The following is a 23818-nucleotide window of genomic DNA, read 5'->3' on the forward strand; positions in this document are numbered from 1 at the left end:
GTGAGCGCGTTGAAACGAAACAATATTGCGTGGAAGAGCCCAGATAGTCGACAAGTCACACGTGATTGTTCCATTCTATCTTTCTTTCTTTCCGACGATGCACTTGTCAGCGGGCTCTGTCCTCATGTTCAACAACCTAATCGCAGCCAGGAATTTTATTGGCGTGTGAAATATGGGTGGGAAGGTGGGGAAGGAGTTGGATTACTGTACATGTGTATACGCCTATATCATGCGTGTGTTCCCAATAGACATGACCACACATAGCAACTTAAGAGGGGGTGGCAGTAGTTTACGATCACAGACCCCTCTCCACATTTCTTCAACACTACTTCAATCTTCAATGATACTTCAACACTACAAATCTTCAATGATACTTTATCCCGAAGGAAAAGTGCCGAGGAGTGATTAATATAAGACGAAAATCGTACAGGAACGGGTAAAAAAAAAGGGGACGTAGCCGGCCCCACTTTGTTGATACACTCATTCTTGTTAGGCGCTCAGCACCGACCGCAGATCCCTCTCCCTCTTACGTCGCCGTTACATCAACATTCGACGATACACTTCTATCCTGAAGCAAAAATTGTCGAAGAGTGGCTGAGACTACACGAAACGCGCGCAGGAATGGGTGGAAATGGGTGTCGACGGCCCCGACTTTGTTGACACACTGGTTCCATAGTTCGGCGCGCAGCACCGCCGAATTCGCGATCGCGCCTCGCTTTCTCCTCCTTGTTCTTCCTCATTCAAGCGGCCGACAGAGTTTTCTGCTGTGATTCCGGGCGACGCGCTGCCATGAAGTCCCTGACCAAGTCGACAAACTCTTCTCTCTTGTCGTTGTAGACCCAGTGGTTGGCCCCTTTTATGGTAACGACGCGTGATTCGGGAAACGTCTGCTTGATGGCTTTGGTGTTCTCGTCCCTGCGAAGACGAAACAGTCTCGGTTCACCAAAGCCAAACCCCAGTGCACGAGCGCCAGACAAAATGTACACGTTCGTCTCGGCGGTTCGCAAACTTAACTCTAAAAGATGCAACTGTATTCCACGGGCTGTGCTTCCACGTGAGTGCTAAGGATTCCCGGGAGAGACCGGTTTCAGGCATGTTTGCGATAACGCTTGCAATAACTGGACCACGACTTTCGCTATGCTGATTTGTACATTTCCAGGCGCCTAGTGTAAATTTCTTTCTTGCTTTCTGTATTTTTTTTCTTGCAGTGGCAAAGTTTGGGACGCCTTCAACAGTGTTAGCGCGCAAATTTACTGATCACGTTCACGCCAAAATCTTGACAGTCCCGGCAAAATCATTCGCTGAGACACCAAGTGTGTCCTGACACAGTGCCGTGATCAGTTTTTCGGTTTCATTTTATGATCATTTGAACGACAGAGCAATTGGTTACAACTCCCATGCAGACCATGGTTCCAAATCCAGGCAAAGATTGCAACTGAACCATCCATTAATGAACATAACGCGAGACAAACGTGAGTACAAAGTAACAAAAGTACTGGGAAGAGTACAAGGTTGAAATCTCGCAATACTAGACGCCTGACATTTCTCAAGACAGATTAACAATCAGCTCGCCCCCCTAAACTGTTCCGTTTATTTCGAAACTCGCTGTTCCCTCGTGGCAGCTGTTCTGGAATTTCACGACACGGTGCTATAGAAATTACACCAGGTACAATAAATTCCCGATTTGCTCGCATAGCTGTATTTCCGGATCTTCATAATTTGTCCCCCCACACGCATCCCTGACTAAATTTTGGGTGCGAGGGCTGGGCTTCCCATTCTTCAGCAACGCATAAAACGTTCGGCACGCAAACCCCACTGTGACAGCCGTGAATCGTATTATGCTGGGCAGAGTGCGCAACGACGGCAACCACCAGAGAGAGCAAGAGATGTTAGCCTCGAGAAATGCTGACGTACTACTGCAGAAGGCTATGGTGAAATGCGAACCGAAAAGAAACAGAAGATAAGAAAACAACAAAAAGGAAAGAAGAAAGGCTAAAAAGTAATTAGCGAATTTCATTTCAAACACTTTTAAGAAAATAAGCTACAAACGACACCCATTAACCGTTATCGCATCCCTTTTGTTAGAGAGCAACAAGCAACGTGCTCTTACGTGATGTAGACAGATCTGTCGGCTGAGATGAACAGTGCTTCGACGTGGGAAATTTTGTTGTTGAGGTAGTGAGCATCGCCCAGCATCTCGAGTTTCTGTCTGATGACCTTGAGGTTGGCCTGCCACTCAAACGTACGAGGTCCCTTGCGGAGGTTCGCTAGCATGTATCTGCGAACGTAGGGTTTCTGCCGGGAAAATAGCATAAACGTCGTATGACGATCCCAGAACGTGACCTTAAAGAAAGAAAGTCACAGCAGATTTGTTTGAGCTTCCAGAACGACAGCCCAATCGCCATCGGAGCTTTTAAACTTTCAAACGTGGTACGCGCAACTGCGAAAACAAGCCTCTCCGCCATTTTCTCCAAATGTAAACTCGGTGTTACATCCACGTCTCCCTGGACAACGGGAAACATTCTACGCACTTCATGATACAGCGCCACTGAAGTGAGAAAAAAGAATAGTGCTGGGTAGTTATCACCAACATACTCTTCATTAACATACTATCGTTAAAACTTGGCCCACACATCACGCCTAACGTGTCTTCCATTGCCTCCAAGTAAGAGAGTCGACTTCATACAGGAGCTTCGGAGACCGACTGGCGAAACCCTTCCGCGAACACAATTTATTTTTCGTAGAACTTGATGCAACATGTTCTAAAAATTGTGGAAACGAACTCCGAAGTGTAAACTTTACGAAAAAGTTCGGAAGAGTTGCCAAGTTCGTTTATGGCATATGTCTAGCAGGCGCCCGCGCGTGAGGCCTTGATGTAGCAAGACGTGTTGGAAAGTCACTAATTCACGTGCCGAAGTCAGATATACGAACGAGGCGCTTAGCCCGTGTCAGTTTTTTTTTTCGTTCTTGTGTCTCCCCTCGTGCTAGCTAGCTGCGACAGATCAATACTGCGTCCAAAAGATCATGTTATCGGGCTTACGTTTGCTACGTATTCCTTGGCTGAGCATAAATTAAAAAATAAATAAATAAAAACAGAATAACAGGCATGACTCATGATGTCTTCATCTCCTGCACCATACATCCAATCAAAAAAGAAAAAAAAGAAACACATTAAGAATTTTTATAACGTGACAGCATGACGCAGCAAACCTGACAGCAAACGTCGACACAGAGAGTGCTCGTTTGTTCTTGCGTTTAGGTTATGCGCGCCTAAATCGAAGCATTCGGTTTGATCAACAACTGACTAATGTTTATGAGCTGCCCAGCGCAATCTCGGCTGCATGCTCTTTCACGAGAAGGGCTATTACTCACGGTCACTTCCCTGCTGAGGTATTCATCGGCCAGCTGAAGAGCCTGATCGAGGCTCATGTCCGGTGACAGCAACGACAAGATGTGTTCCATCGCGTTTATTTGCCAAGGCAGCCACACACTGATCAGGTCATGGGGTAGGGCGCTAGGCGCGACGTCCACCGCGACCAGGCGCTCCACCGCAGAGGGCTGCGAGAATGTGAATTGTAGCGAAAAGAACGCGATAAAAAAAGGAAAGAAAAAGAAGGAAGAGAAAGAATTTCGGCAGAGACACTTAAGACTTCATTACGTGTGGGAATGTGAAAGCACATTAAACCGTTTGTACATCTCGGAACGTCATGAACGGAGTCGTTTTAGACACGCATGATGTGGTGCCACACATCCTCGCCACAGGCTGCGCCGTCACGTGACCAATGGCGCACTCGCTAGGCCACGCCTTTATTCAGCCACATGGCTGCGACGTGACGTATGCAAAGAGGCGAAGCACTAGGCACACCTTCATAGCAGGGCACAACCGTGGAGCGGTCGTGGTGACGGGAACTTGTATATGCAAAAGCGTCACAAAAGTTCGTCCACGTAGGTTTTGCGTTTTCTAGAACTTGGACGTAGTCAGTTCGTGATCTCTAAATTGCATACAAACCTAGTAATAGCAGGGTTTCAACGCTGCTGTTATTTTTGTCATCTTCCAGTGTCAGAAATCTTACGTTATACCAATTTGGGTATATCTGTATACGACAAATACAAGTCGTATGTTGTGCCAAAAGTGTGCTGCGTTTGTACGAAACAAAATTTGGCGTACTCTTAAGCTTCGCTTTCAAGAGCGGAACGCGATAGCGTTATCGCACCCCGTTCGCACCGCCCACTCATTCGCTCGGCATGCTCTTGAGTCACACAAAGACAGTTTTCATATACAACACTTCTAAGTCCACAGCACAACTTTTTTCTAATTATTTGTTCCAGGAGCACCACGCAGATGCATGACTCCTCGCCAGCAGCACGGCCTACATCGCAGGGGACGCTTTCCCACCAGACGCGCTACGGCGCAGCGATCACGTCAGAGGCGTCCCGCATCTGACGCTGCACCTAGGAATCGCGCTGTGAGCGGAAAGAGGAGCAGCGTCGCCTAAACACAAGGGTTCGAGTGACGCACGCTGGAAGTTGCAAGGTGAGAGCGAGAAAACTTATTAAACGCAAGAGTATTGGGGCATCCTCGCACCGGTCCCCGCACGGCCCCAATGCGCTCAAACGAGACGAAGGGGAGAAGCGGGCGAGTGGCGCGCCATCTGTCAGGGCAGCGCCGTACATTTCGAGGAGGGGGTTTTCTGTGTTTGCCGCAAGATGGCTCTGCGTGTGCGCCAAGCGCAGAAGAAATGTAGCGGAAGCGTTCTTCGCTACTCGCTTAACTGCGACTTCTGTAATTTACATGCCCATAATTACCGATATAAACCGCAGTATAACTTTCTATGGCACGTTTCTAAGGCAACACCGCATTCACTAGAGGCGCTTTTGTCCCGCTTTGAACCATCGAACTCTTGACTGAGTGCAAATAAAGAAAAAAAAACTCTTGGCTGAGTGGTTGCGTCTCCGACTCGCACTTCGGAGAGCCTGGTTCGATTCCCACCCATCCCATCTTGCAAGCGGTTTTTATTTATGAATGGCCTTCCGGTATTTTTCGCTCACGGCCAACGCCGCCGACGACACCAGCTTTTCTGCTACACGAGCTCCTTAACGCTGTCGCGTTAAAAATACGTGCTGCACTGCTTCTGGATAGGGGGAAGTGTGCTCGTCTCGCATCCCGCTGGCTCGGGTTCGATTCCCACTCAGACCGAAACGTGCAAAATTTTCTTTTCGACGACATTGCTTTATTTACAGGAACTGATAATAGAAATGTGACTCAATCCGAAAGCATTTCGAGGTAATTTTACTCTTTGCGCCGTCGGCCGTTGGCACCATCGCTTGGTCGCGCAGCCGTCAACGACGCCAGACTTTCGCGTAACCGACCAGTCTAGGGAGAAACCAGGAAGCGAATTTTTATAGCGTGCGTATAACTGTGAAGCGCAGACGCTGCATTAAGCGAGTTATTCGGCGCTATTCGCAGTAGTTTCGTATGATGCGGCATTCCCTGCTGCAGTGTTGCAGGGAATGTGTGTGCAGGAATGGCAGAGCATGTACTCATTACACGGTCAGCATACCGAGGGAACAGTATTCCAGTATATATATAACGTTCATCAACATTACGCCTCATCCCCCACCGCTGCCCCGAACAATAGATACAATTGGCGTACTCACAACAAGCACGGTGGTACCTTCGGAAAAGAAACCGACTGAAGGTACCGAAGACGACAAGATCCAGGGCATGCTGGAGCATGTATATGTATGTCGTATGTTTTTTTTTTCGCGACCGCATTGAGCCCGGCCGCCCAAATAGCGCCGGCCCCCAGATTCTACTTCCCTGTTCCGCATCGACATTCCGCATATGTCTTCGCGGACAATACCTGCCCTCAGTGTGCAATGCTGGCGTTGAGGGCAAGTTTTGGAAATATGTGTACACAACATCGAAGTGGTCCGCGGCGTCATTAGCACTGCTTCGGGATTGTGCGTACAACTCTATGCTTGCCTGTTTTTCTGCTCTCGCTTATCCTACAACCCCACATTCTCCGCTCGAGCAAAGTGCATAGAATCAGGCTATATAGAGACCGCTGGCTAAAGCTCACCTTAATTGAAAAAAATTTTCTCTTTCTTCTTGCCGGTGCGCGCGAATACATGTACTGTAAAATAATTTACACCCTTAAATGTGTATAAAGGTGCAGCTTAGTGTATAACTCGCACCATTACACTCTTAAATGTGAATAAGGGTGCAAATAAATTTAAAACGCACACCTCTGCACTCTTTTTTGGGATGTAACTAGGGGTGAGTTATAGACCGATTTACACCATTATAGGATTTTAAGTCTGTAGACTACTTTACAATGTGCCCTGTCGCCATTTACCTCCGTCTTTTTTCCATATGTGGTCATAAGCATTCACGTACATGCGACAGCGGCAGGCGCCGTGGCCGCCCGTATAACCCAAGATGGCGGCATATCCGCCATGAAAACTAGCTTTCACCTTCCAGACCTACCATCAAGGAGGAAACGCACCTGGTTATCACTCTTTCGTGAAATTTACTATACTAAACCAGACATTGTTTTAATTACCTTTTTATATCACCCCCTTACGTGTCACCGCGAATCGACCACGTCAAGACACAAGTAACAAGTTGCCGTGCAAACATTTTGTTCAACTCCAATTGCTGCCCGAGAAAACATCCGAATGAGCCACCTTTCCCGCCTCGGTCGCCAGCAAACCGGATCATTAATCTTTTTAGACTGCTGTATCTAAAATTGTATAATGTGCAACCACTCCCCTCTGTAACGCCATCAGACATTGAGAGTATTTTAAGTAAATGAATAAATAAAGAAATACCTCAGCCAAACGTGTTATTTCCGAGCAATATCTCAGTAATATTATGCACAGTTGGCTGATCTGCATGGAGTATATAGATTACGAGGGTAATAAATACTTTCCGAGAGGTATACATTGCTGTGGTCCCTTATTTCCGCAAGTTTATATATATATATATGTATATATATATATATATATATATATATATATATATATATATATATATATATATATATATATATATATATATATATATATATATATATATATATAAATTTTTCCTTATAATAATTACGGTCTTGCGTGCGCGTTGGTAAAAACATGTTCACGAAGGATTGTGAACGAAAGCAATTAATGTAGCGAACAGGTTGCAAATGTGTCTGTGCCGGAGATATCGGCCGTTGCAGTATGTCCTTCAACTTTAACGTGCGATACACGACTTGCCTATTTTAATACAAACGGCAACGTGCGCCCACTGCCCATTAAATTCATAAAGAGAGCGACACTAGTGAAAGAGGGAGAGGTTATAATAAATTTGTAGCATAACCCAGCATATCCCTCCGGATGATTAGAGTGAAAGGCAAGAAATACGAAGAAGAAAGACTAATAAAATAAAAATAATACTAATGAAAAATCAGGAGTAGATGATTATTTTTAAGAAAGACCTACAGACTACACATGGGCACACATTCATTAATATTATTAAAGCCTGCGCCACGCAGAAACGCCACACGCATGTTTGCAGCGCGATAGGCAAGAGAAGCGCCTTCTCAAAGGCCCGAAACACAAGGCGTGCATCGGCATGGACATTCAAGAGAACTCCTTGAGCGGCAGTCTTTCGAGCGTGGGGGAAACGCTTCCAAGTGTGAAATACGCGAGCCATGTGCCCTTTCGACAACGTTTGGCACTTTTGAGTAGGTGCTCTGCTGGATGTCTGAATGGGAGAAGCGATCGCCGAACTGTGACGGCGGGCGCTCGCTGACCTTGGTGACGGCGAGCTTCATGGCCGCCCGCCCGCCCATGCTGTGTGCCACGAGGGCCACCCTGGGCAGGCCCCGATCGTGCAGGAACAGCTCCAGGTCGGCGCTCATCAGCGCGTAGTCCATGTCATCCGTGTGGGGGCTGTCGCCGTGGTTGCGCAAATCCACAGCGAACACCTGCTCGAAGAAATTTGATTGATTGATTGGTGCATCGATCGGTGCGTGCATCGATTGATTGATTGATTGATTGATTGATTGATTGATTGATTGATTGATTGATTGATTGATTGATTGATGGTGCAAGAGCAACGTTACTGTAGTAGCAGTTGATTTATTGCTTAACGCGAAGGCAGGCTATGCTAGAGGAAACTGCTTTGCGAAAGCGTTTGGGACCCGCCCTTATGTGCTGTTTACGCTGCATTTTTTGTTTATCCGTAACAACCGTACGCATGACGCTACAGTCGATTCGTATGCATGTAAACGTTTGTACGGATATGCGTTCGCTGTTTCACTGCCATGTTAATTTGACGTAGCTGCGCACAAAACTGAAACGTTTGAAGACCAACATGACGGCAACCAGGAATTCAAGAAAAAGCTCTAAGGGCGGTTAAATAAATCAAAAGAGAGCAACCTAAAGTTGAGCTTCATTTTCTTTACCAACAATAAAGGTATTTCTGCGAAATTAGGAAAAAAGCATAGTTCTGAAAAATTATTTCATTAGCCTAAATTGGTTTGTTTCAGTGTCGGGTTTTTTGACCCACCTCCCGCGTCGGATGACGCATCTGACGCAGCCTGCGCACCTCCAGCGTGAGTTTTTTTTTTTTCTTTTCTCTGATACCATAGAACGAACGCAGCGGTTTATATATAGTCACGCAGAAGAGGTAAAAAATGACACGGAGAAGGAAAAATGTTCTCTTGGTATGCTTCTTACATTCCTGTCTGACGTCAGTGACACGGCGGGACAGAAACGCAAGAACGTACCGGTGCGCTAGTGCAACTGAAAGGATTTTAAAAAGAAATTTCGGACCGAACCCTCCACATGGTGGCGGATTAGCCAGTGAAGCTGTTTAAATTATTAGGTTTCCTATTATAGATAATACATTCACACACACGTATACGACTATATATCGACTTTATTTATCTTATTTCGAAACGATGGTTATCAAGGCTTGTTCGGCCGTGAGCACAACGCGTGGTCTTCCCATTTTTCCCCATTTTTGTTGGAGTTGCAACTGTTCCAGGGGTCTACCTCTACAATGCACGATCCGGTTCTTACAAACCGCGGCGGCTACCGCGGCGCACGTCCTCGTGTTTCTGCCCTCCCCGAAATTTTTTCGCGCCGTCATGCACCGCCGACCAACACAACCCCCGGCGCCAGAAAGCAGTCTGGATTTTGTCTCGAATGTCTTTTTCGCGCTCGAAAAGACATTTCAGTGCGGTAATTGCAAGCTCAGGCTGGATTTCGCGGCAACGCCCATGCACCGGGACTCGCATAGCGCAAGGAGCTCCATCCGAGCACAAAAATTCAAGGGCGTTTCGATGGCGAGCGGGCTCGTCGCGGCATCTCGCGGAGGCGCGTAATCTACGGAGTGCATGGATTTCAATCCCGAAACTTTATGGGCATAAAGTTCTCATAAACTTTTGATGGGAAAGGTGCATTGACATTTCCAAGCTCGTGCTTTAGATTTTCAATTCCGGAGCATTCTAGGTATAATGCTGTTACAAACATTTGACGCCAAAGGTGCATCAACATTTCTAAAGTCGTCCATCGGACCATACAACGAGAGAAGCCAAATCAACACACTAGCAGACAAATCGACAAAGCACGCAGCGAGGTGCGATGAGACTAAGCGCTGTGGTGGTTCATTTGTGCCGTCATGTCAAAGAAAAGAATATCAACATTTTTTTTTTCACCTGCGCCAAAGCATCCATGTCAAGACACTAAAGCAAGCAAAGGTAACTACGTTCTTATTTAGTTTACTACTTTGGCTTTTATTCGCGAGGACCCCACATTGAGCCTCTTCAATTTTCTTGTTCTCGCTACCCGCGGACTGCCAGAACCAGCCAGAGCGCATGCGTTTTTCTCGTGTTGCTCCGACCGAGTGGATTTTCGTCTGGCCGAGTGGAGTTTCGCCTGCCAGAGTTTTGGACGCTTTCTGGCTAGCAGACGAGAAAAAGAAACCATGGTCGCTCGCCGCCATCAGTGTGGGGACTCGACGCATTGCAACGCGTTCGCTTGAGCGCCACCTCTCCGGAAAGTCTTGTCTCGCTGGTGTAGGATACCTGTCACTGTGCGTATGGTTCTCTGTGGGCCAAGCGTCTCATGTTTTCTTCGATATTTCTTTGGTAGCCACATTAGGTGCCCAAAGTAGGCATTCGATTGTGGCCAATATGCTTTCCTTTGTATGTCTTTTTTTTCATTTCGGTGCTGTGTGATTTCGTGCTGGGTGATTTCGGTGCATTCTGTGATCCGTGATTGCCCAACATATTTATTTGCCTTGTTTGACGTATTATATACAGTGACGTTTTCTTAGATGTGTAGATTTATTGGATACTTATACGCATATTTAAATATCTTGTTGGCGATGTTTTGCGTATACGTGCAGTGAACTTTGTTTCCAGTGACACTTTTCTGCCCTTTATCAAGCTGTATCTTCGCATTTGTACATTCCAGTGTATATTCGCATTTATAATGCACGAGGGCGAGTCAAATGAAAGTGAGCCAATCCACACCGCGCAATAATGGTTCGTTTCATTATATGCGACGCATGCGCTTAGCACACAAGCATCTCTCATTTAGAAAAGTGACACGCGAAAAGTGTGAGGATAAATGTTCATGAATGCTCTCATACACTTGGTTGAACATTGTTGCGGGACATAATGGACTCTCCAAAAGTTCAACAGCGTGGTGGCGTGAGGTTTTTGACAGCTGAAAGTGTTTCCCAAACATAAATTAGTCGCCATATGTCTGCAGTGTACGTTGAACATTGCATTTCATTGGCCACTGTGAAGCGCCGGAGGGAACGGTTCTGAGAAGGACGTAATAGTTGCAAAAACGTTCCAAGACCGGGCCAAAGCCACCGTGCAATCACCCCCAACGCACTTGCAAAGGTTGATGAGCTGATTAGACAAGAACGGAGGATAAGCATCGATGAACTGGCAGAGCGTGTGAATATCAGTCATGGTTCGATACACGCCATAATTCATGAAAATCTCCATTATCGGCTCTTGTGTGCGCAATGGATGCCCAAGATTTTGAACCACCGCCAGAAGATGGAAAGGTTCGGTGCTGCCCTAACTCATCTGATCCGGTATCACAATGAGGGTGACGTCTTCTTGTCTGCAGTTGTCCCCGGGGACCAATCATGGGGCCACTATTACGAGCCTGGAACACGACGGCAATGCATACAGTGGAAACATTCGAATTCACCACTCCCAAAGATAGAAAAGGCCGTCATTTCCGGCGGAAAGGTGCTGACTTTTTTTTTTCGATCGTCAGGGGCCATTACTTATCGAATATGCTAAACCTGGAGAGACTGTCAATCGTTTCCGGCATAGTGAAACGCCGGATCGGCTGCGTGTCACAATCAAGAACAAACGACGTGAAACATTTACGAATGGAGTCATCTTGTTCCACGACAACGTCCGTCCCCACGTAGTTGATGTGGCTAACACAAAACTGGCAAAGTTCAAGTGGGAAACGCTGCAACATCCGGCATATAGTGCAGACTGGTCGCCTTGCGACTTCCACAATTTGGGGCAATTGTAGAAAGAAGCAGCTCGACAGAACCAGATTCGTATCGGACGATGACGGGAAGGAGTCAGTTACAGACTTTTTGAAGCAGCAACCTACGGAGCTTTATGAAATGGGAATCACGCGACTCGTTAGTCAGTGGGACAAATGTCTCAATGCTCATGGAGACTACTTTTAAATAAGTTATCCTATTTGTCATATATTCGCATTGGCTCACTTTCCATCTTTTTCGCCCTCGTATGTTTTGCAGAATTCCTGCTTTTTATGTGCTCTCTGTTGCGACTATAATTTCGGTGCAATTACTGACAATACACGACTGTTGACAGCTCCTCCTGCGCAATACATTGGAACGAAAGAAAGCGTCATTCAGATTTTACCCTGGCCGTTGCATATGTACACAAATGTAAACAAAGTTCTTGAACAACAAAGTTTCATTAAAATATTTGTCCTCGACATCTTCATATCAGCGGCATGCACTCCTTTGATGGCTTCAAATTGATACAGTTGTAAAGTTCGTGTGATATTTTCTTTACTTATTAAATAGACACAAAACATGGAAGCATTCTTATCAGTTATGCCGGGCACCATTTTTTCGATATACGAGTACATTCTTTTATGAAAAAATGCATATTTCACTTGTCTTGACAATGCATAGCGTTCAAAAATTTGTTTGCAGCATCTTGGGCAATTGCAATGCAGGTATTATTCAAGTAGTTGATGCCTCGACAAATTCTATAAGGAGGAGGCCGAACTACAACGTGAGCCCGTGCGTTGCGGTTTGGCCGAGTTGGTATTATGCGTGATCCGAAGTAAGTATTGCAAATACGTGCCTCCACGGTTCATTTACTTTACTTTCATTTACTAAATTACTTTACGCACATGTTGCAGCTTACGAATTGCAGCCGGTCAGTTTGCAAGGCGCATCCACTTGTAATGAATTTCCAGAACGACACCAGCTTGCCTATACGGGCCATGAAACTCGCCGTAAAAATGCGCTGTTGTTACACTCACTTTTGTTTTAACAATACGCTGTTTCATGCATCGAAGCACAAAAGTAACGGGAAAACCCGTGTATTTCGTCCCATACTTCGGGAAATGATACCACGAAACTAGCGTCATTTTGGAGATCCACGTAAGTGAGTACGTCTTACAAACTCACCGGCTACAAATAGTAAAGTGCAATATGTGCCGTTATGTAATTCACTAGGAAGCTAGTTAGTTCATTCTTGTTATTAGTTGATTATTCGTTTCGATTTGCCGCGCTAATAATGTCCGCCTCTTAGAATAATCCAGCTCAAGAACAGGAATTATGCTACCTGCCACAGGCGTTTTTTACAGCGAAGCTGTTTATGCGGACCGTGTGCCGTCGTTGCCGTACTTCGCTAAAGAGAGGCCACAAGACCTAGTGGGACAGGAAAAGAAGAGCTCAACAGGGAGAAAGGGGTCGGAGTGACTCCTTTCCCTCTGTGAGAATGCTATCTTATACGCGAATCTTATACTGTTGTCACACGGTGCATTTTATGCGATCGAGCCAGATGGGCATCGAAATTATCGACAACTGACTCCACCCTGCCGAGAAAGAAACCTATTATGCTGGCGTTTTGCCGCCATCGAACAGCGCCCAGCGACTGAAACGCGATACTGGGAGCGCGTGGTTGCCGGCACTTCAAGACATGACAGCGCGGTGTGCCATGCAGTTGTTACTCTTGATGTCAATAAAACTTACAATACTTGAAAATCGGCGCTCATTTTATTTGCGTAGCCCAGGCAAGGACCAAGCTGCCTCGTCTAGTCACGCACATGCCCTCCGGCTTCTCCGCTAGCGCTGTTATCTCGACATGGCAGCTACCGCCATCGTTACAGGCTGCGCGGTCGCGTGTTACGACAGCGGTTCCGGGTTCTTCGATTTTTTATTTCCCCAGCCGAGAGGGGAAGGGGGACAGCTATCATGTTTGCCAATGCCTCTGCCCTGTTGTCAGACTAAACGCCGCACGCAACAGCCGCGTCACATCAGGGAGGAGCTTTGCGCCGATCCTCACTCTCTTGCATGCGTACTCATGCGAACGACAATTAAAATTTGAAGTGGGATATCTCGAAGCACAGATACGCTAGAAGAATCCTTCCAACTTACACTGCGTAGAAACACGACTGCCTCTAACTTTTCAATACAAACATACTCACTTAATGCAGTCAACAATAAGTTAATTATTCATTTTTAGTTAATTGGGCAGCCGACCGCAATAATTATCATCTCACTTTGTGTCCCCCTGGCCACATAACTTATCTGCACAGATGGTCTTCGTGTGCCTCCCAGTGCCTAATTAAAAAAAAACCATAAAGCTTAATTTTGAACACCCTGTATATATATCTCACACTGTTAAATCTGAAACAGCTAAACACCCATGTGCGCCGTATATAACTAAAATAATACTGCAGCGATTCATTTCGGAGTCGCCATAAATATCGCTTCAAGGATCACAGCGAGCATCTGACGCACAGCAGACAAAAAATAAAAGAAAGAAAAATAAGCAGTGATATATATGTGTATTACGTTACGACCAGTCGCAGCGGCCAGCGCTTTAGAAACAGCGGCCATGTTCTCCTTGCGGCCAAACAATGCGTGCAGCGCCACAATCGGAGGCAATGTGGACGCAGTTGCGGCGTCGTCCGATTCGTGGAGAGTGTAAGACAGGCGCACGGCTCCGTCCCTGTAAATAAATAAATAAATGAACAAATAAATAAATAAATAAATCTGCAAACCGAACGCATGCACACCGAACGCACTCGTTTGAGTTTATGCGAAGCGAAGCTTTCTCGAAGCGATTAATTAAATACTGCACATAACACTGTTCATCATCTGCAACGTGTTTTTCCCAACACCGATTACGTGCTTGCCTGGCAATACGCAGAGGCCGCCACCAGAGGAGTCACGTCACCCACGTGACCGCGTAACAGACTAGCTCCGGGATCGGCCCAGCTTACCAACTTCCCTGATCCAGGATTATTCGGGGTGCGGCCGACCGGGCAGGCGCTTTAATCAAGGAACGATGCATTCGAGGGCGCATATGTGTTACAGTGAAGATATTTGGATACCGTTTCCTTACTTTCTTTTTTAAGCGAAGCTTCCTTTGCCTCTTCCGTCGATTTTGCCACTGCTGCCGCTGTCATGCACGCCGTGTCGAGAGGTAGTTCAGTGCGTGCGTGCGTGCATGGATGGATGGATGGATGGATGGTAGGTGGATGGATGCTATGAGCATCCGCTTTGAAGTGGGGTGGTGGGTTGCGTCGCCAAGCTCTTGTTCTTATTCTGCCTAATGTCCTACCTACCGTTAAAGAAAAAGAAAAGCCCAAAGAATTCCCAGCACCAAACTTTCTGAAACACTATTGGGAACTTTGATTTTTGCACACTTCCGTTGTTCGTGGTTTCCCCAATTTTCTGCCACCAAATATCTAATCGCCTCTTATTAATCTCTAATGCGGACATGTTTATTTTCTTCCTGCTCTTATAGAAATTCGGTGCGCTTCTACCGCTTCTGCCGCGTTTCTTCCATACACATTAATAAAGCATGACAGCGAAGAAAAGCGACGCGAAAAAACTCGTTTGGACATTTCCAGCTACCTGGGCGTCCTCACAATACACTTGCGACTGCTGTAATTATCCGTGACCCTCACCAAAAGCACTCCAGAACCACAGCGCTTACATTTGTACTGACCTAGGAGGTACCTAGGGGAGGTACCTCCTAGGGGAGCTAGAGAGAACGGTAGAGAGGAGTTTTGGAGAAAATGCAGAGAATGACTAGAACCGACGCAGTGTCGAAACGAGTAACAGCCTCGCCACTGTTCGTTCGCAGCTAGCATACATGGGGGGGAGGGCGGGCGAAGGAAAAGATAGCTACGTAAGAAGGCAAGGGAACGCTACTACTTTACCCACAGCAGCAGCTACGGTCAAACTGTATAAAATTAATTTTTAGCACGCTGCTGTGCGCTTCCGCTAATTCTGAAACACCGCGCAAATTTGCCAAGCGGACAAGCGACATAGAACATGCGGACACAAAGCCGCACTAAATCATCGCAGCGTTCAGACGACACTACGGAATCGCCGCCCGTCAAATCAACACTGCTCTACCGGCCCCGGTAGTGTTGTGGCAACTGCATTCATTGCTCGAGATTGCGAGTTGGATCCCAACCGCGGCAGCCACATTACGAATGGAGAGAAATTCAAGAATGCTCCAGAATAGTAAAAACGCTCGTTTTCTCAGATTCAGTTGCGCGTTAAAGAATCCCACAGGGTCAAAATTAAACCGGAATCCCCCACCGCCGCGCGCCTCATAATCATATGGTGAGCTTTACATGTAAAGCCCCCTTATTTAGTTAAAGTCTAACACTTCTGCCGAATGGGCTGCCACGTTTGAGGCAATGACAGCTAACCTTCCCAGAAGCTATGAACAATGGCGATCAACAAGCTCTGAAGCAAACACGTCTGGCTATGTGTTGTGTACTACACAGACAGACACAAATGAGGCACCCAAGTAATATTTACCATCAACTCATCCCTCTAGTATTATACTAAGCGCTGATGAACATTCGCCGTCAACACCACCGTCAATTACCTCCAATCAACGCATACAGCACAGGAAGATTTGCTTGCATAAATTCTCATAGTGCGTGGGATCCGTATAATGTTAATTTATGTTTTCATTGCGTAATTCTATAGAGAACAGTGCTAGCAACGAGCACATCTATAAAGCAAGTACCGATGGGACTACATATAGGGTACCCAAGCTAACGTTATCGAAGCTCTCGAACGAAACAAAAAAGAAGATTTAAAAAACAAGATGCGAAATACAATTTTAAGACTTGTGGTGTTCGGTGGCTGGACCTCTGAGGACCAAACACAATATGTCTTTTAAACGTATCTTGCACCGTGGTTTCTTAATCTTTAATATCACTATCTTTTTTTTTTTTGAACAGCTTGGCTAACGTTAGCTGGGGCACACGGTGTAAGTATGATTCGTTATACCAGGGCTGCCCCGCGTGTGAGCTATATGGCCAGACAGCAGCAGCAACAGCGACGGTCAGTAAACTCCGGGCGGCTTCGCAAAGAAAGCTTTCGCTGTAATAAATATGCTGGGTAGAGAGAGAGAGAGAGAGAGAGAGAAAGAAAAGGGAGGAAGGAAAGGCAGGAAATGCACGAAAGTATACTGCACAACATTAGCAGCATGCTAGACATCCTAGCATTCTTCCGGTAGCATCCGGTAGGTAATTAATTGTACAGTTCACTTCCGGGTCCCTCCGGCAACCCTGGGAACGAGGCAGCTCACAATATTGCTCGAGGATCTATCGGCCGAGCTGTGAGCAACACCTAGAGCCCGAAATACACAGAAGGAGGTCTCAGCAGCTTCCAGGAAAACACCCAGCACTTTAACCTATCTAGAAAAACGCTACCATCACTTCACAAAGCTCAAGAGGATAAATAGAGACAACTCCAAACCAATAATCTCTCCAACCCAGTCAGAATTCACCACATCAACTCAGACGAATTCTAACCGGACTGCTCAAAATGTGCCCGGAGAGCCACGACGAAACACATCTTTTGGGAGTGCTCCGCAAATCCACCTCCCGAAGAACTTCATAGGCTCGCAAAAGCGGGAGACCGTGCTGGCCAGCTCTACTCCGGAAGTACAAGTCCGGGCACAGCAGGAGCCCAAAAGGTCGCCTACAGCACCAACTGAGGGTCATCTGGCCATATATAGTGGGGCCGCAGAGCCCATCACACCCAGTACCGATAATAACGTTTTATGACTGACTGAGTGTACGCTTCAGACGAAACATACCTTAATTGTCTTGTGGCTTCATAGTACTCATTGCCGGATGACTTCATATTGTTTCCGCGCCCAGGCATGCAGGGAGAGAAAGCGAGAGAGAGGTTTAATGATACGAAACGCAGAGCGGTCGGCCTGGGATACATTTCTCTAGCACAGTCATGTATGGAGTTTACAAACTGGGTCTCCCGCAAAGCCTTATCCCTACGCGCACGTACAGTACGTACATGTCCAAAGCTATACTCTTTCATACACAACCCGCAACGTTCCGAGCAAACGGGTCATGTGCTGCGTCAGCGTAACACAAGCGCCGTTTCACGCGCGTACGAGCGAGCGTGTTTATGCAGAGCGCCGCAGATTGCTGTTTTCCTGCCACGTCATGAGCCCTGAATGTCCGGCCAACACATAACAGAGGGCAGTGTTCACAAAACAAGCGCCTTCCTTGCGCTTTCGTGCTGGTCTTTCTTGCTAGAACTCCCAGGCTGGTGGTGGTCGTCATTGCAGTGTTTCAGTGTTGTATACTCTTAGACAAAGGTACACCGTTTGGGTCGTATCTTGCCACACTACGATAATCGTCATCTGTCTTGCTTGCGTTTTCTTTCTTGAAAACGCTGCACTCGTTACTTTCCTGTAGAGAATGCTCTGTCATGTTAATAACGCGCATGCCGTTCGTGACTCGTAAGCACCGAGCTCGCAGTATTAAAAAAAAAGGAAATGCGGACAAGACATATGATGATCATTGTTGTATGGCAAGATACGACCCAAAGGGTGTACTCTTTTTGTGAATGTGTAGTGTGATGCCCACTGTGAGAAATAACAGCGTACATTCTTTAAAAAGTTTATGCCCCCCCGGATTTTGGGTCGTGTCTTGTTCCACAATCGTAATCGGCATCTGTCTTGCCCGCATTTCCTTTCTTTAACACTGCGAGCACCGTACTTCCAAGTCACGAACGCCTTCCGCGTTATCAGCATGACACAAAATTCTTGACAGGAAAGTAGCGAGTCCTCAAGAAAGGAAACGCAAGCAAGCGAGATGACGGTTATCGTTGTGGGAGAATCCCCAAAGTGTGTACTGCTATTCCTCCTTTATGTTAAAGACATCGTCCGCATAAGCAAGCTCCCAACTTTTTGCCATTCATAATAATGACACGTCTTTATTCTTGAGAGCCGCACATTTGCTAGATCTTGAGCAACAAGCCTCACATTATTTGCCCTCCATTCTCGAATGGTCTAGATACAATGCTTTAAATATAAACACCGAAAAAAAAAACGATAGCCGTGCTTTTCAGGCCTCGCAATAAGCTGCCCCGCGTGCCACCACTTTAACGGTGGGTTCGTCACTCATCCAAATAGTTCCAGCAATCAAAAGTCTAGGTGTCATCTTTAATGAATATTTATTATGCAATGATCACGTCGAAATGTTAGTGAACAAACTTGTTGTCCGTATTTTGTGTCGATTGAAATACTCCAACCCTAAGCGTATTAAGCAAATGCATATTGCACCGTTTTCTTATGCTGGTAATTGTTGCTTGCTGATTTGGGGTACCACATCTTTTACCAATATCAACCGCTTGCGACTCCTTCAAAAGAAAGGTGTTCGAAATATTGTGAAGGCTCCGCGGCTAGAACACACTGAGTCGCTTTTTAAGGCATTTGGCATAACCCCCCCTTCCCCGGTTGTACGAAATTTTACTCCTCAGACGGTACAAAGCAAGATTTATAAAAAATAACTGTTTTATGCTACAGCTGTCCACATTAAAATCCAAAGAGCCTACGTACTCAACACGAACTAGCTTGAAATGGTTTATACATATAGGACCCGAGCAAATTATCGTCGTCAAATGTTGCGCTACACACTCCCGTGTTAATTAAACAGGGAATCTCAATCGATGCACGTATAGCTAAACGATACCAGATTTCTTTATTTTCTGTTTTTTATCTCAAAGCTGTTTTTCTCTGAAAATTATTTCGTGCTGTTTTCTTGTACCCCTGCCGAGCCTCTGTAGGGTGTGTCGGTCTCATCAAGCCTTCTCACTGGCTTTTTGCCGTCGCATTTGACGTCCTTATGATGTTAAGGAAATATATTGTATTGTATTGTATTGCACTGTATTCTATTGGAATATCAAGCCCGATCGCGAAATTCGCGTGAATTCTTTGGGCAAAGTCGCTATACAAAGCAATTACGTACCTCGGCTGGCTACAGTAACGGGCGACTCCGAGTCGACGCCAACCCATGCACATTCTCCTGCTCGTAAACATCGTCGCGTGGCACTGCGCCAAGCTCGCCGAAGCCAGACGCCGAGTCGTCGTCCACAGCGAACGCGCCAGCTGAAGGCCTCGCGTCACAGCCATGCTGGAAGTAGCCCTTCCCTGCAGTGCGTGGGAGCAACACGGGTCACACATTCAGTTTCGTAGACTGGACACACAAAGCGAATCTGACGTCACATTGGTAACGTTCTAAAGAAGACGTCGCAGTTTCGCCCGCGAAATGAGCCGTCAATTGCGATAGCAAATGGCTAGACAGCTGTACGAAGTCAGGGTAGTAGATTTATCCACCGCACAAACTGGCAAACATTTGCTTACTATCTAAATTAACAAGCGTTGTGTGAGCGCGCACAGGCAAGCATGTGACACCGCGTACGTACACAAACATGTACTGCATATCACACTCGACGACCGCGAACACTCGCTGTCAAAACGTTGGCGTGAAGAAATGCAGTGGCAGCAGCGAGCGAAGTGACTTTCGTGCTGTCCCTCACTCCAGCGCAACTGAGCGGGGAGAACGCAGCACGCGCAAAGGTATGAGCCGCAGTCGCAACTGGACAGCCCCCGACGCAAATCGCTTTCAAAATAAGGCGCGCGCGGCCGCGAAATACCGGTGCACAGTGCCGCCGCCACCCCGCTCCCTCCCTCGCCTCCCCTCCCCTCCCCTCGGCGCCATGCGCGCGACGGAAGACGGCGTGTTTCCTCCCCACTTTCCTGTCGGATTCCACTTTCCTGACGTGTTTCCTCCCTACTTTCCAGTCCTGTCGTGTGTGTTCCTTCACTTCGTCTTCATCTTTAGCGCTCTTTTATGAAACACTGTCACTTTCATCCCTTGCGAGGCTGGCGCACGTTGTATACAAGGCCGCCGCCACCCCCCGTCCCTGCCCTCCCCTCGACGCGATGCGCGCGACGGAAGACGGCGCGTTTGCTCCCCCACTTTCCTCCCTTGCGAGACTGGGCGCACGTTGTATTATATGAGCTCAGGCATGAACGCGCTGGCACTCGATCATCGTGCGTGCACGTCCCTCCTAGCGCATTGCGATTAAAGCTCACGAAGGCGTCTTGCGCGCCGTTTACGTCAGTTCGCTCGTCACTTTACAGTTCCTTTTTTTTGCTTGTGTGGGCCTAGTGTGGCATGTTTACGCGACGATCTGTTTGAAGTGGTTGCCCAGATCTTCGAGGTTTGCTTGACGGCCTCGTACGTGTGTGCTTGAGCGCCGAGTGAGAAATCCTGTCCGCTTGGGTGTTGACACCTCGCTCGCTGGTATTTTATCTTCCCGCATATGTTTAGGCAAGCGCTTGCCTCAATACTTGTGCAACGATCTCTGTGGAATTCACTAGTGCGGCGGGGACGCAAGTTTCGCGTAGTTGACTTCAGAGCTGCAGATCTTGTTTGTTGAATATACCAACTGGATGCCCCGCAACCCTATCCCGATCCTTGGACTGTGTAGTGGCAATCATATTCAATTGCGGTCGAAAGTCTGAGCCGGATAGAGGCTCGATCGCGATCGAATATTTCATTTGGATGTGCCCGCAGTTCGACACACAAAGGAAAGCGATGGTCGGCAGCCTTTAAAAGAATGGTATTCGGCACAGAACCGTTGAAGGCGTCGTGCGGAATACCATTGAAGAGGGCGCTACGACTGCTGAATGCCTTCATTCGAGACACAGGGCTCTTCGACACCTGGTGACACGCACTGTGACACTCATAGGAGGCTCAGGCGGAACAATTGCCACCTATGTATGCCAGGCTAACCCCGCCTGCTGAAGCACCACCACCACCGCAAACGGGTGTTGTTTCCCAGTGCACGGGTACTTTCGATCGCGATCGAGCCAACTCCAATCGGTTGCTCCTACGCAGTCACTTTCGATCATGATCGAGCCTCGAACCGAATCCAGTAGGTCGTGAACCGCGCGTCGCGATCGAACTGCCGGATGGCGATCGGAAACCAACGTAAGCAGTTAGAAAACCAGACACAACGAGAAGGAAAGATAGCCGAAGAAATAACTCCCTAAAATGGCTATTGTAACCAGTAGTGCAAACAAAAAGATAATTGTCTTTATTTACGTATAATTTTGTAAATATTTGTCTGTAGCGTCGACACCATGCATTTATTCCGAGAGTTGCACATGGTCAGAATCGGCAGACGTGGCCCGTCTTTTACCTAAAATAACGAATGAAGAAGCTATTTTTCCGAGAAAGGTATACAAGTACCTATACTACCCATTAGGCACGTTTATTGTTTGCTTCGGACTTATACTCATTTACACTTTCGGCGTTAGAGCTCAACCAACACGATCCCGATCCGTGGACTGTGTAGTGGCAATCACATTCAACTGCGGTCGAAAGTCCGAGCCGGATAGAGGCTCGATCGCGATCGAAAGTGACCGTGCGACAGGGGCATAAGTGGCTGTAACTCAAGTGTTTTCTAAATGAAAGCTCCCGTTCCAACCTTTCAAACGCTTCATTTAAGAGCAACAAAAGCTTAGTAATCCAATCAATATTTATCAGTTATTGGCACTCTAAACCAACTTTTTTAGAAATCCAGACCATCAGTTTAATATCAGACTGCATCTATCGTGTTATCTCAGTTCTTTCAAACATCAGCAAATGTCTCGAAGAGGCAATAAAAATCAGCTTTCGTAATTGCCTTCTATTTTCTTTACCGCAGTAGATGCAAATTTTTCTCCCCCCGTTTCTCAAGGCAATCGACCAAAATGGGAAGCCCGCACAGGAACGGCCTCGAGCATGGGAAGCCTCGACGCAGTGGCGGCGCGCGTATTTCACGCAACGACGTGTTCCACAGATTCATGTCTCCATCGCAGTTATTGCATCCGACCACAACGCAAGAATTTCCTCTAAATCTTCATATTGTGTATAATAAATGTTGTACGCCGCCCGACGACGCACAGCGTTCAACAAACGAAGCCGCTGGCTACGCTTTCGTGACGGAGCAATGCATGGAGGAAGGAAAAAAAAAAACTACTAGGAGGGAGCGTCACGTGACAATCTTGAAGCCCACTCATAAAGGTGTATAGTAACGGGATGATGAGAAATAGGCCCTCAAGTGATGGGCAAGCGGTAGATTTAGACAGCTCGTTTTGGTTGCGTCTGCTGCTGGGGGTGGGTGGAGGGTTGCAATATGCGCATGCAGTGTATAGGCGTGGCAAACGCGTTACTGGCGGCGAGGACTTACGGAGTCGCCATCAGTGGGAAGCGTCGGAAGCGCCTCGCTTGCGCAGTATGAAGGACGACGCGGGGCGCTCTTCATAGGTTTGGCTGTGGGCGCTCAATGAAAACACCCCGCGAGAGCCCTCCGGGACATTTCTGAAAGTACTCTTGATGCGGTGGAAATTTTTTTTCTTTTACCGTCACAATAATAATCTTGGGCAAACAGAAAGCACAGAATGGTTTACAGACGCTATCTCTTTACCGAATACGTACAGTGAACGCCCACTGCGCGCGGTCGCCGCGACGGAGTCCCCCGGACCGAGTTTGTTGCGTGAAAGGTTGGCAGTGGCTGAGAGCAAAGTATGTGAAATATTTTTGCACAGTGGGCTGTCTGTATAACCAAATGGAGCATAACAGAATGAAACCTCAACGCAGCGATCGCACGGGCTCGCAGCGACCGACTGCGCGTCTGCATGCATGTCCACGCACAAAGTTTCGCTTTCGCTGCGAGCGTTTTCGCACCCTGCAGTGAGCTTTGGGCCGCAGCATATGAGCATTTGACAGTACGCAAGCAACCGTTGTTGCGTGTACGCTATCAGAGCCGTCCAAAAATAATTTCGTTGTCACTAGAGTCTTCGACGCCTATACGGCGATTTGTGACGTGCCGTCGCGACGATTCCCTCTTTTTATTTTCTTCGTACATATTCAGTGTCCCATGCCCTGTGGCCCACATTTTAAATGCGTAATCATTTCTATGTCTAGCCAACGAGAAATTTGTCCGTCCGCCGCGTGAGACGAATGCAATGGCTTATACCCCCAAACCATTGGCTCATACCCCTAAGCAAGCAAGAAAATGCAATGGTACTTACCTATGTGAGGCAGAGGCTACAAGCGCTCAGCAAAGTGAAGCGAACAGTGCATAAATTCATTGAAATCAACCATACAACTCACAGAACAGCATGCGTTTCAATAAAGAACAAGCTCAAAACAAGCATACGAACCAACAAAAAAG

The 23818-nt window shown here is 47.1% G+C and overlaps 1 protein-coding gene across 3 annotated transcripts in view; it reads right to left on the minus strand.

The window, feature by feature from the left end:
- Window positions 1–363: 363 nt before the first annotated feature.
- LOC142573985 (sn-1-specific diacylglycerol lipase ABHD11-like) overlaps window positions 364–23818 on the minus strand; it is a 49060-nt gene continuing 25605 nt past the window's right edge. For 2 of the 3 annotated variants that reach the window (XM_075683184.1, XM_075683183.1), the window contains 6 exons: window positions 19558–19739; window positions 14099–14255; window positions 7797–7970; window positions 3373–3558; window positions 2111–2295; window positions 364–915 (listed from right to left, as the gene is read on the minus strand). In XM_075683184.1, the coding sequence (XP_075539299.1) occupies window positions 741–915; window positions 2111–2295; window positions 3373–3558; window positions 7797–7970; window positions 14099–14255; window positions 19558–19721 (1041 nt within the window). In that variant the 5' untranslated portion in view covers window positions 19722–19739 and the 3' untranslated portion in view covers window positions 364–740. The remainder of the gene's footprint in view (window positions 916–2110; window positions 2296–3372; window positions 3559–7796; window positions 7971–14098; window positions 14256–19557; window positions 19740–23818) is intronic. The other variant, XM_075683185.1, reaches the window with a different exon arrangement.

The sequence above is a fragment of the Dermacentor variabilis genome, chromosome 3, assembly GCF_050947875.1.
Source record: "Dermacentor variabilis isolate Ectoservices chromosome 3, ASM5094787v1, whole genome shotgun sequence".
NCBI classification, from domain to species: domain Eukaryota; kingdom Metazoa; phylum Arthropoda; class Arachnida; order Ixodida; family Ixodidae; genus Dermacentor; species Dermacentor variabilis.